Here is a 13895-nt window from a genome sequence, read left to right on the forward strand (position 1 = left end):
ATGAAGATGGTTGAAAATATAGTCTAAATCACATAAAACTTTATTATGTTATTTTATGATGCTATAAACCACTAAGAAACAGAAGAACAGTTTAAGGTGTAAGATGATTTACTAACCTTATAATTAATTTCATTCTTTCTTCCTTATTTCAAGGAATTTAAATTTAGTATGATATCACAATACAATGTTATTAATTTTAAACAAAATTACATAACAAAGATTAGAACGGAAATGCTCTTTAGTTCATAAAAGATATTCTTAAATTCACATATGTTCAACTTGAATTTCAAGCGAATAGGAAACGATTTCTGTGTCACTTAACACTTTTTATCGTTAAATTGAAATTTGATTTGCCTTTTAATATAACGTAGAGCATGTCCTGTGATATCTTTTACTTTGCGCAAAGTCCTGTCCCAATCAGGTTTACAGCTTTCGCTTGATATCCTTTAGCTGCTTGGCTAATGCTGTTGCTAGGTGCACAGCAGCAACAGCAACAACAGCAGCAACAACAGCAACAACAATCTGGGCCAGGACAATGGCAAAGTGGAAAAGCTGGCGACAACAACAATGTTTAATAGTCAAGCTCGCCAGGCCCTGCAGGACACCAAAGCCAAACACAAGTGCACCACATTCTTTTGGGCGGTGTCGCCTTTGGTGGCTTCACGACGAGCTGAACAAACGGGCCACAACGGGCGTTGGCTATGTGGCTCCTTTTTGAGTTTGCGGCTGGCGTTGGCTGCAATTGAAATGCCAGGCAATGAGGCATTTAATCGGAACGAGCTAAGCAGGGATATGGGGCGTGGATGGGGACGTGGTAGTGGACATAACATGCCCGGCGGTAGCGGTTGGAATTCGACACAAAAGGCGATGCAAGGCGTTGGCTTGTCTTAAACAAGGTGCCAAGCAGCGCAGCGGCTGATTTTGCAGCTCTGTGTGTGTCGTTGTATGTGTGTGTGTGTGTGGCCTTATTTGCATGTGACATACACGGCCAACACGTGCCATGGTTACCTGAGCTAGTTGCTCGCCCCGGTCCGCGTACATTCGTTAGCCGAAAGTCTACAGTTTTCAGTTTTCTGCTTTCTGTTGCAAGTTCTCCTGTATCCGGTGTAAACCATGCATCATGTGACACGGCACGTAAATTCGTAATAAATTTGGAATTATGTGCACATTTCGTGCCCTTGCTTCTGCTGTTGCCGAGGCCGAAGGCCAAGCAATTTGCAACTTGCACTTTGATAATTTATGTTGCATGCGCCCAGTCGCAACAATACATCATATATGTGTGTGTGTGTGTGTGCCTGTGTGGGTGTGTGTGGGCTTGTGTACATTGGCATTTGCCATTGTCAGTTGGAGTTTTTCAATTTGAGCCAGCGCCAGCGCAGACAAAGGCCATGCCATGAAAATGGATTATGCTGCCTGACAAGGCTATCACATTGCTGGTTATGCATTGACAGTCGGCTTCAGCTGTACCAAGTGCATCAGATATTCATGCCACACACATGCGTGTCTATAACAAGCAATAATCCAATATTGTTGCGTACAACCGACTAATTGCTATCATTAAAGCGGCATTCATTGCACTGCTGTCAGCCTCCATTTGGCAACTGCAATTGAAGCAGCTGCAATTGACAGCTGCAATTGATTTAAACGCATGTTTGACACTCAGTTCGGCAGGCGTTCCATTTACAATTTGCCCATTTCATTTGAGCTGCCATTGAAAACAACAAGTTGACATTTTGCATTTCATATATTTTCAGCTATTTTCAGATGAAATTAACTTTGAATGTTGCTTCATTTGCTTTACGTGCGCTTCTGTGTTTTTGTGTACACTTGAATAGGTTTTTTTATGGATGATAAACTGTTGAGGAGTCGGAAATTGATAAAATTGCAGTTTAAGAAGAGGCTTAAAGAAATTCCACCCGCAAGAGTGGAAAAATCATGGAAATCAATTGTCAGAAACTTTTTTGTTTACCATTCAATTGGTCTCGCTCACTTTTTTTAATAGGCTTTAGACATATTTCTCACTTTTCGGAAAATCCACACCTTCTGGGTGGGAAATGAGAGTCAATCGCAAGCTTCGTTCGACAGAATTCAAACTTCTTTTGAAAACTCTACTCAAATCCACTTGAAAATTGTCTCAGAAATTTCGAAATATCCACAAATCCTGGGTGGAAAATAAGAGTTAATGGTTTTCTGGATGGAATCGCAAGATTCGTTCGATCGGCTTCGAACTTATTTTAATAGATCTACATAAAAAATGAATGAATACGTATTTTATGGGTATTTCACCCGCAACTGTGGAAAATTGACGGAAAATTGTTGCATGAACCTTTTTTGATTGGCTGCAAAGATCTTTCTGAAAGATGTTTCACCATTTTTGGAATACCAAAGGCTACATTTTCGGATTCAAAGCTTTTAAATACTACAGTAGAGTTAATATATCGATCGACCTCAGGTTCATTTAATTTAAATATCCATGTAAAATATGGTCTGCGACTTGGGGCTTAAAGCAGTACGAGTAAATTTAAATTAAAGTTGTTAAATTAAATCCGGGTAATAATAAATATACATACTTGATCCACTTGAAGTGCTGAGAATCAAAGGTTTTTATTCTAACAAATTGATTTTATCTAACATTTTAAGTATCTACCTCACCTGTTTACAAGTTGAGAATATATATATGAATATCCTTTTTTCTGAATGAGAAAAAAAATGCAATATAAACTACAGACAAAATTCGATCGATTAGTTTTTAAAGTGAACAGGAAAATGCATCCTGAAGCGTTTACATTTTTATTTATATGCAGAATCAATCTAACTACGAGTATTTGCGCTGGAAATATCCTAGCCCCCATGTCCTTTAGATGGTAGTTATGTCATACACTTACCTTGTATAGGAAATATAAAATAGTTACAAGTATTACGCCAAATTTGTCATCTTTAACCTTAAATTTTAATCATAATATGAATGTTATCCGTGTAAAAAATTTGTTCGGTTAATCAGAGTATTCATTCTATGCCCAAAGTATCAAATATGTATTCTCCCAGCATGCAGAGTATGTCATAGTCATGCTGATTCTACTATTGCATTTTGCACTTATTCAGTTTCAATTGAAATTTGAAATTATTGAAAATACGAGCTCAGTTTACTGCATTTTAATCCACTCTACTTGCCCTTCGACCTGAGCTCTTATCGTATTTGTAAAATCTCTGGCAGCTGCATTGAAGATTCGTCCCTGACTCTTGATTTATATATATTGTGGCAAAATGTTGGCGAATGCAAAGTGAACACCCGCCTACCGGGCGGTCCGCTCGCTTGGTTTTACATCGGCGGATAAATTGATTTAATTTGATGCTGAAATTGCATTAAATTTGCTGACTTGGCTCTGATTCCATTAGCGCTGTTTAATGGAAAGCAATTTAAATGCTGGTCAGTGGGAAGCACACATGCCATATACCTATTCGAACTATATATACGCAGCTTTATCATAATTATTGCTGGAAACAAGTGTGGCATGCGGCATGCAGCATGCGGCATGCGGGCTTCATTGATTTGGCATTGCATAGCTGGTCGACACAGGGGAGAGCGGCGCCGGGCGAGATTTTGGCAGCCAGTGGATGGTATTGGATTTGGTAGCTGTCCGTTGAGAGAACAACAAAAAGCAGCCAAAATGGCAACAATTTTAAACAATTTCGTTTGTGGCACACGGCAAAAACGCTTTCAGTGGTAAAGCGGGGAATGGCGGGGAGGCGTGGCGCCGGGTAAGTGCTGGGACGAGGGAGTGCACAGAATGCGGGTCAGAATGGCATTCTAATCGGATTTTGTTGCAGCTGTGGCCAAAGCTGCCAGAGCAGCCGGAGCAAAACAAAAGCTTTGCCAGGCAAATTGATATCGAGAGCAATTTGGCGCCGGGGCAGTTGTTGGTCGATAGAGCAAGGGGGCAGGGGTGGAGCGTAGGGTGGATGAAGGTATTTTCAATTTGAGCTGCCTGTCAAACGCTGCGTATGCGCAATTGCGCATAATCTTTGATGCTATAATTTGATCGCACAGCATTTGTTAGTCATTTGGCAAGGACTCTGTCCTGCAGCCTGACGTTGATGAATACAGACACGGCGATAAATTCAATTATATGAAGCCAGGTGCCTGGGCTATAACTCAGCGCCAAGCTGACAGAGATGGAAAAGGGATGGAGCTAGATGAAGCGGGGATTCGATGAAACTCTTTACTTGCCACCTTAGATATACTTGACTATGGGCTTTAAAGTATTGCCTGGGAATTGTTAGAGAGCCGCAGACACGCACAAATGAAATGGCACATGGAGCACATACACAGTGAAAAAGCATTGCGGGCCAAGAAAAAGGCAAACAACATGAAATAAATGTAATAAATTTTAAACATAGAGATGATAAATTGCTCTGGGATTTCGGCTCAAAGTGCTGCCAATGCCAAGCAGCTGCCAAGCTGGTAACCTTGCCTTCGCAGCCATCCTGTTCGCATCGAGCTCAACATTTTTTACAATTTGTTTGCGGCTCCACTTGTCCCTCGCTTGTGCCTTGCGCCACATGTGTCTGTGTGCTGGCGTGGTATATTTTTTTATCTATTTGGCCGCATGCTTTGCTGTCGTTATTTAATTCTCTTTCGTTTTGAAATTGATTTGACGCTTGGCTTTTATTTACTTTGCCCTACGCCAGACACGCCGCTTACGCAACTAAACTTTTGCCAAGCTGAAAATTGCCAGGCAAATATTGTGCTGAACTTTTCTGTAGGAACTGCTCAAGTCCTGTTGGTTCTGTCTTAGTTCTAGATGCAACTTTTGCAACTGCTTTTGCAGCTGTCGCCAAATGTTATCCATTAAGTTTTAATCCTTGCTTCTATCTTTGCAGAAACTTCAAATATTCCGTGATTAGGACGTGGTGTACCCAAGCGCTCTAAATGCAGACGATATGGTGAGTGTGCCTATATAATAAATCGAAAGTCAACTCTTCCGCATCGAATCAATTGCACTCAGTTTGCGCACAAGTGAAAACTTTTGCCCCTCTGCAAAGGCGTTGCCTACTTTGAGGGGCAGCGCTCGCCTGGGAAGACAAGAAGTGTGTGTGAGAGCTGACGCTTGTTGATATGCAGCTCAATCCAAGTACTACTGTTGCCCCAGGACTAGTAAGCTACACCAGCTGTACACGTTCACAAGACGAACACACAATGCACACGGCGCTCATGCATTACGCATACGCCGCATATGCCCCAAACTATTAGCAAGAGCTCTGCATATTTATGCAGTAAAATATTTAGAATTTTCAGAAATGTGCATTCATAACAAGCACGCTTCAAGAGAAGCACAAATACAGTCACACAGACGCGCACACAAACACACACACACACACACACACACACACATACATCAGATAGATAATTAGACACACAGATTTGTACCTGTTTATAAATAAAAATATGGGTTTCAGTGTGTAAGCTGACAAAATGCTGAACTAACTTTTCTAATTAAAAACTAAAAATTATTTTGAAGCATAATAAGTGGCTTTGCATGCACACCCGTCACACACACACACACACACGCACACACAAGGGAAGGCCACACGCAGCCACGTTATTTGCAACAAAAGCCAAATTTAAATTACCATTTGTCATAAAGGCCACGTAGCAGCAACTGCAACAGTAGCAACAACAACAGTGACACACGCATATACACACACAACACACCCACACTGCACTGTAACGTCTCGCTAATTTCCATTGGCTGACGATGATGATGATGATGAAGTTCTGCCTTGGCTTTGCTGTCGTCCATGCATATTGCATTCGGTTGCAACTCGACAGGCTGGCAGACAATCTGACAAGCAGTCATGCATGCCACGCCCATTTGCAAACGCCCCATCGTAATGCATTTATTTTTTTTTTGGCTGCAGCAAAAAGTCGCCTCAAAAAATGCGCAAAATGTTTGGCATCGAAAAAAAATATATATATATTGTCACTGCTTGGAACGTATAAGAGTTTAAAGGCAGTGCCACGCCCACGAATGCTGAGCATACTGCGCATTCATACGCACCGTTGTACTCTGCAGCTAATGTCGTTGTCTATGCAGAATTAAGCACTTAGCGGATAACTGGCTTTTGGCTTGCTACAGCCACAGTAACAAGCTTAATCCTGTTAGTCACAGATAGCCTGTCACTTTGTCAGTCAGTCAGTCAGTTAGTCAGTTAGTCAGTTAGTCAGTTAGCCAGTTGAGCTTCCTTTGCTGCCTGTCACTGTCTTCTCGTGTTGCTCACGCAAAATGTATGCAACAAACTCGCGGGTGTTGAAGTGCGCATAACAACATAGCATGTGCTGCGGTTGTTATTGTCTTTGTTGTTGTTGTTGTTGTTGTTGCTGCTGCTGATGTGGCTGCAGCTGCTGTTGCTGTTGTTTAGTGCAGTTTTTGCGCTGCAACAACCGCCATTTGTTTCAGTCAGTCATTTGCCATTCTTGCTATTCTTGCTGTGAGCATTTCAACTTGCTTACAATGTTCGTAAATACATTTCAAACAGGAATCTCAAGAAACATTTGCCACAAGATCACAAACGAAATGCATTCACCCACATTTGAAATCCGTTTCTGTATAAGTCTAGAGACAACCATTATTGACATGTTGGCTTATATATTTATAAATTCTTGTATTTAATATTGTTTGTTTTTGTGGTATTTGTTACTTGAGATATTATATACAAGCACTTGTTTTGACTTTGACTTTATGAGCATAAGAAGAGCAACAGCTAATCGCCAATTAACCCGGCGGATTAAAAAAACCTTTGCTTCTTGCCCAAAGGGATTAAGTTTAATTTCTCTCACCTCTTAGCTCGTTAAGCCAATGACCGTGAACACTACCTCCATTATCGTGTAGAGGGTATTGCTACTCGTTTGACAGAGATGTTCACCTATCTGGCAATCTGTATAACCAGGTCCCTTTGTGCATTAGTAATATAATGTAATGTAAAGTTATAATGTTGACTTCTTAAAAGTTGTTATCATCGTTAAGGCTTTATAATTATGTGATATCATTGGAGATATATCTGTATATGGCTTTACAGGAGATCATGTCTCTGCATATTCTTTACTTTTCATCAAGGCTGCGACTTCGGAATTGTACAAATTTGCACAATTAAATGTTAGAAAATGTATGTTTTCATTAAGTTGAACCTGTCAGAGTATTTTTGGATTCGGTGTGCTGTTCATTTTCTATTTTTCGCCTCCATCTTCTTTTTTTTGCTTCGCTATTTGCAATGCTTATTTTGTAGTCTCTGTTTTCTGCGCTTACTTTGAAGTGGTTTCTGCGCTTTAGTTCCTTCTAATTGGCTGTGGCTGGCTTTTAATTTTTCTTCGTTCTATTTTTCCATTATTTTTCCTTTTTGCGTTCCGAGTGGAAAATGCATTTGGGGCAGCAGCAGCTGCTGCCGCTTCAACTTTAAGCGAGCGCATTAAAACCCCGAGTCCTGACTGACAAATTGCCCGACTGGACGGAGACATAATTATACTCGAAATGTCTCCATGTGTGTGCGGCTGCGTGCTTGTGTGTGTGTTTTATGGTGTGTGCATGTGTGTCTGTCCGAATGCACAGCATGAAAACTAATTGCAAAAATGCAAATGCAAATGGCACAGAAGCGGAGCAGCGCAACAGTCAGCACATCAAATAGAAACATAGCGACAGCAGCAACAAATACAAGCAACAACAACCACAACAACAACAACAAACAAAAGGGTATGTGGGTGTGGGTGTTCGTGTGTGTGTGTGTGTGTGCTGGTGTGCCAGGCGCACTCCCAATGCGAATGCACAGCGCAAACATTCAAAATGACAAAACAAATGTCGTTTTATTTGGTTTATTTTGTTTTAATACCCGTTCACAAGCTGAAAGGAGTATATTTGTTTTGGGCAATGTCTGTCCGTATGTGTTAAGTTTATATGGCCCAACGGTTTAAGAGTCAAAGTCATCATCTTTGGAATGAAGACTATTTAAGAAGTCTTAGGCAAGTATTACGCAGTCGGGTGCATCCGATTGCAACGCGTTTCCTTTTTTTCTCACTTATTGTTGCTCTACACTCGCTGCAATTAAAATCCACAACTGGGTGCTCATGTGTAAGTGTGTTTTTGTGTGTGTATGTACGTGTGTACGCTGCATACAAAATAAAGAATTATGTGGTAACTAAATTGCAGCATTCACATTAAAGGCGCGACAGGACTTGGGACTCGTGCTGCCTGGTCTCATTTGCCGTTGCTTTAGTTAAGAGGAAGGACTCATTTTTACACCCTTTACTTATAAATAATGAGTTAATAGGGTATAATGAAGTATAGTTGTGGGTAATAAGGCAGAAGGATAAAAAGCATATAAAGGCATTACAATACGATGCGATTATAGTGTATAGAGCCTGTAACTCCATCTTTGTGAGTCGGCTGCTCTATTTTTTCTCTCTCTCACTTGCTCGCTTTTCTCTTAAACATGCTCTTTCAATGTCGTACGTGCTCTTCCCCTATCGGATGTTCTCTTACTCCCACTTTGTTGTTTACCCGAACTCCTCCCCGTTCTATTACTCTTTGCGCTTACAAAAACTTATTTGCTCTTGCATTAAATGTCGCCTTTCTATGCAATTCTCATTGATGAAATTTTTGTTTTCTTTATCTCTTTCAAGTTTGAAAAGCATTTTTTGGTTGCGATTTTAAGATCAGTTACGTAGCCTTAACATTAGGGTAACGCCTAGACGAGCACTTTCTACTAGAAGCCTCTTAATTATTACAGGTGCGCTTGTTAAACACACCGCGGCACGAATATACACATACGTGCACCCCTATAGCTAGTTCTCGTTGGCATTAATGAGCGCCTGTAATATAAAAGTGTAGAAATGCTACAAGAAACAACCGCACAGGAACTGAGCCGAAACTAGCCATTCCTTGACACCACCCCTTTCCGGGCAATCAACATGACCACATACACACACGTAGACACACACGGTCACACACAAACACACACACACACATTCACCTAGTTTCGCATATGCCCAGATGACATTAGTGCAGCATTGCAGACATTTTTACACAGCAAAACGAAAAATTTACTGGACAAATGGGCAGCTGGGTAGCTGGGCAGCGGGGGCCAATTTTGGGGCTGGCCCCAATGGCAAAGGACACTCAATGCGTTAACAGCAACAGCCACTGACAGAGGTGGGAATGTGTGTGCGTACGTGTGTGTGTGTTTGTGTGTGTGGTCTGGAATTTTACGTTGATTACGAGCACTTTGTGAGTCCGTGTTACGTGTGGGCGTTATGCTCAGCTCTGTGGCTGCTGTTGCTGTTTTGTGGCTATGTCTGTTTACCATCAGCCGAACATGACAATGACAACTATGCGTTCATTGTTGCAATTTTTACTTTATTATCAGTGTCTGAAATAGCCGCAAGGACAACTCTGAACAAACACACACACACACGTGGGCACACATAGGAATCGGTGTTAGATAACCCCCAGACAATAGTGAAAATGAGAAAATGAGTTTTACTCTGTGTCTTTCTGTTATTGACGTCGCTCGGGTTGGCCACGCATTTTGTTGGCCACGAAATTTGATAAATGTGTGTGGCATAAGAATGTGGGCGTAACGTACCAGCTAAGCTAATCTAATGCACTTGAAGATAATTTATTGTTATTCACAGCTAAAGCGTTATGATACCGATATTAGTTGTGGGCCCTTAACATGTTCTAAAAGCTCTCTGCTAATCAGCACAGTTGAGGGGCATGCAAAAGCTGCCCATTTGATTGAATGGACGTTGGCAAAGCTTTTGTCAGTTAAAATGGCGAATGTGTGAAAAACTTGACTAGCAGCTTTCGGTGCAAAGCTCGTGACAGTTAACTTCTGTAAGTCCTTAAAAGCTTTGTTGCTGTATTATAAAATAAGCGACTGCCATAAATGGATATGTTAAACGTTTTTTATGGGCGAACCAGCAATAACCCTTGACTGTTAATTAACAGTAGTACATAACAGAGCGCTGATAAGTAATGTAGATTTTGTAAAAGTTGGTTTGCCTTAGAATTCTTCAATTATACTATGTTAAACTTCAAGTCTAATGGTATATTACATATATATGTTCAAAAATGAGACTAAAAGTTATACACAGAACTTTGAATATGAAATCTCAGGTTAAATAAAAGATTTTGAAGATATAAATATTGCCCAAATTCTTAAATTTGTACTCAGTGCGAAGCGCGAAGAATCTCTTTAGTGAATTTGACGTAGATCTTTAAAAATGATTTTAAAGCAGCTCGTAAACCTATTTCTCACACATGATAACAGCCAAAATAGACCAATTTGATTAAAAAACATTTTGATGGCCTCTTTTATTGGTAATATAAATAATATGTTTCTCATGCCCATTTACGTTCGTTCTGGTCATAAAATACTATACCCTCTCCTCATTTTAAAGCCAAAGTCATTCGATTTTAAATAAGTATTTCCGATGATTCCTTCTAAGATGCGACCTCAAACACAAGAAAATGCCCTTAAATCGATTTGCTATGTTGAGCTTTAAATCATGAAAACAAATAAAAAAGCAAACTGTTGGCTATTGCAAATAAACAAAATAGCGAAATGTACCCTCATTTACAGGAGAAATGGTTGGCAAAACGTCAAAGGATTGTCCCGCCGGCGACCGCCAGTGCAAATTGATTAAAAAGTAGCGCAGATGGCAGGGATAGCCTAAATACACAGGGCATCAACGATATGTTGTTGCTGGACGCTTAATCCTCGCAACATGCTCACAAAGGCCAAGGAATTCTCACTAAATAGCAAGCGAATCGGCTATCTAAAGCCAAAGAGTTCCAAGCGGGTCCTAGGCGGAGGTAGGATTGGGTATTGGTCATTTTCAATTTGCACACATATGCATATACACATATATGTGTGTGCTTAACATTTGTTTGTGTTGGGATGACCCGGAATAAAAGGACTCTTTTTGTTGTGACATCTTTTTAACATATTATGTTTCATGCTCTTTCCGTTTTCAGGGCACAACATGGCCTCAGCACAGATACGACATTTCTATAACACACCAACAACAACAAAAACAACAACAACAACAACAAACAAGTCCTTTTCTTCCACAACACGCCAACTCTTACAACAACAGCAGCAACACACTGTCAACAGCAGCAGAAAGCGGAAGCAATTTGAAAGCGAAACGTTTCTGTGCCACACAACAACACAAAGTAAATCGGAAGCACCAAGAACAACAACTACAACATGGCAGCCACTCACGCCAGCAACACTCGGGGCAGCAACAGCAGCAGCTTCATCAGATGATGTACAAACGAGCGGAAGTGAAAAAGGTGCTTCGAATTGGATATGGACAATACATGAGATCGCTGCGAGCACCGCCAGCCATAGCCGCAGCAACAGCAGCAGGAGGAACAGCATGTTACAGCATGCTGGCACGAAGACTGGGCAACAGCAGCAGCAGCAGCAGCAAATGCCGCAGCTGCATCAGCAATATCCTGTCTCAGGTACACATGATGCTAATTGCAATGACGGCCACAACGATATTGGCGCTGGCATTGCGGGATGTCGAAGCTTTGCTGTTGCTACTGGGGCTGCCACTGCTTTTGCTGCGCACTCCAGCAGCAACAACAACAAAAACACAAAAGCTGCAACAGCAACATGCAGGCCAACAATACAATCACGCCTATCTTCCAAAACCAAACACGGCCAAGGTCAAGACTCTACAACAGCATCAACTGCAACAACAACAGCAACAAAACAACGAAAACTCTATCAACACTGCACAAAAGCCGCCGCTGCCATTAACCCGGGCCCTCGGACTGTCAGATTCTTTATGGATATGCAAAAATTTGCACGCACTGTATTTCCGCTTGTTATTGTCTTCAATCTGTTACCTTTGTTCTATGCAGGTAAGTGCCATGTTTAGTCCTCAAGTTAACGTAGTTGTTTATCTAGAGGCTGTGCACTTAATTAGCCTCAATTTCTCTTTGGTCAATATCAACAACTTAACAGAGGATTGCTCTAATTGAGGCCAAGTTTGGTGTGGAGCATTGCCTTTGTTCTTGTGTTGTGGCTTCGATGGTTTGTAACCGAGTTACGACCAAATGCCGCTCGAGTAAATAAATATATAAATGTTGGCAGACTTTTAAGCGCTGCCTAAATAACTTTGACAATATTTGCAATTTGACCCGCCCCACACACAGACACACACACACACACACACACACAGTCAAGCGAGAGCTGGCGGCAGCTCATTATTTATATCGACATGAGAAAACAAAAAAATGGTCACAAATTTAATGACTAACCAGACTGGACTCTGCCCCAAAATGCAACCCCGAGAGTCCTTTGCGTCAACTTTTTAACATCTTTTTTGTATTACGACTTTCGTCTTGCTGCCGCTTATTTAGAAAAAAAAAACATGATGTAAAAAAAATAACCAAATGTGCCTCAGTGGGAAGTGCACGAATGGGAAATACCCCGTAGCAAGCAGTAAATTATGTAAAATGTAAATTCTTTGTGAAACATATATTTCCTCGCTTAAAATTTCATTCCTGCATAACTATCTGTAGTAAAGTCTGACCCTTATGCAATTTGCAAGGCTTAAAAGGTGTTTATATACCAAAGTGCACAGCTATACTTTTTGTTTCAATCTTATGGGCACGGTAAAGATTGCCATTAAGCTTAAAATCTGTATGCTCAAAAAATATTATGATAAAATGAATATTTGTTGATATTATGGGAATGTGGAAAAGGTAAACTCTTTCTGCGAATAATATACGAAAGCCCTTTATCTGACCCTTGAATTTTTCGACTTTCATACAGAGACAGACCTGACTACCTTCAATGAGTACAGGGTATAACAAAAATACATTATTATTATAAAGTTTGGGTCACACAGACAATGGGCCGCGACCTTTTTTTTTGGCAACTCAGTTGCCGACTTTTGTTGTTGTTTTCGTTGTTGTCGGAGTGCAGCAAACTTATTAATTAAACGCGAATATAATTATTTAAGACAATGTTGTGTGGCAGGCAGCTGCTTTACCAAATTCAATTTGCGATCCTCGTTTGATAGCCCAACATTTGCGGGTGGTGCTGCGTCTGGGGGGCTGCCACTGGCCCTTCACAAATGCCTAATGTACAAAGAAATATATAAAGGCAACAAAAGACGCCGCCCAATGCAAAAGGAAATCAATGACAATTCGTTAAATGCCCCATACTATTGTCACTGGCCACATTCAAGCAGCGATTGAAGTAAATTCAAGCGTTGCCCGGCCTGCTCCATACTGTCTTATCAGTTGAGCCAGCTACTGCTGCTGCTACTGCTGCTCGCTCTCTTAAAGCTCACGCCTGCGCAGTGCGCGTGCCACCTTATCAGGTCCGGCGCTTATCAGTGACTATTGAAATTGCTTATTGGGTATTGCAGCTATTGTTTGGCGCGCAGAATTTGCTGACTGTCGATGGGCAGCTTAACGAGTTTTCCATAATTTACCAGATAATGAAGGCTAAGCTTCACGATTTTCATCTGACAACATTTAAGCAGTAGCCAGTACATAGTCGGTTGGCTTTTGTTGCCACCTGTCAGCATGTCAGGTGCCAACTTGTCGAGTGATTAAGACACTAATAAAATTGCGATTGGGCACTCGAAACAAGTGAAATAGGCGATTCTCTAATGAGATAGCAAAGTAAACAAGCTAGGACTCGGAGAGCTAGGGCAAATGCCAAGCAGAAGCTGCTGCAGTAGAGGGTGAGCGAGTGGGAGGGAGGGATGGAGGGAGGGTGAGCAAAGATGCTGCGCGATAAAACGAAATAAAAGAATCATAAATTCAATTTGATTTAAGATTTATTGCATGTGAGTTGCGTCCATTCGATTGTCG

The 13895-nt window shown here is 41.1% G+C and overlaps 1 protein-coding gene across 6 annotated transcripts in view; it reads left to right on the forward strand.

The window, feature by feature from the left end:
* Positions 1 to 13895, forward strand: part of LOC115771944 (cubilin) — a 49592-nt gene that overhangs the window by 6112 nt on the left and 29585 nt on the right. For all 6 annotated transcript variants that reach the window (XR_004018999.1, XR_004019000.1, XM_030717843.1 and 3 more), the window contains 2 exons: positions 4882 to 4944; positions 11028 to 11927. Coding sequence is in view for 4 of the 6 variants with exons in the window: in XM_030717843.1 (XP_030573703.1) it covers positions 11036 to 11927 (892 nt within the window). In the remaining 2 variants the exon portion in view is untranslated. The remainder of the gene's footprint in view (positions 1 to 4881; positions 4945 to 11027; positions 11928 to 13895) is intronic.

This window comes from Drosophila novamexicana, unplaced genomic scaffold, assembly GCF_003285875.2.
Source record: "Drosophila novamexicana strain 15010-1031.04,08,12 unplaced genomic scaffold, DnovRS2.1 tig00000108-arrow-pilon, whole genome shotgun sequence".
Lineage (NCBI taxonomy): Eukaryota > Metazoa > Arthropoda > Insecta > Diptera > Drosophilidae > Drosophila > Drosophila novamexicana.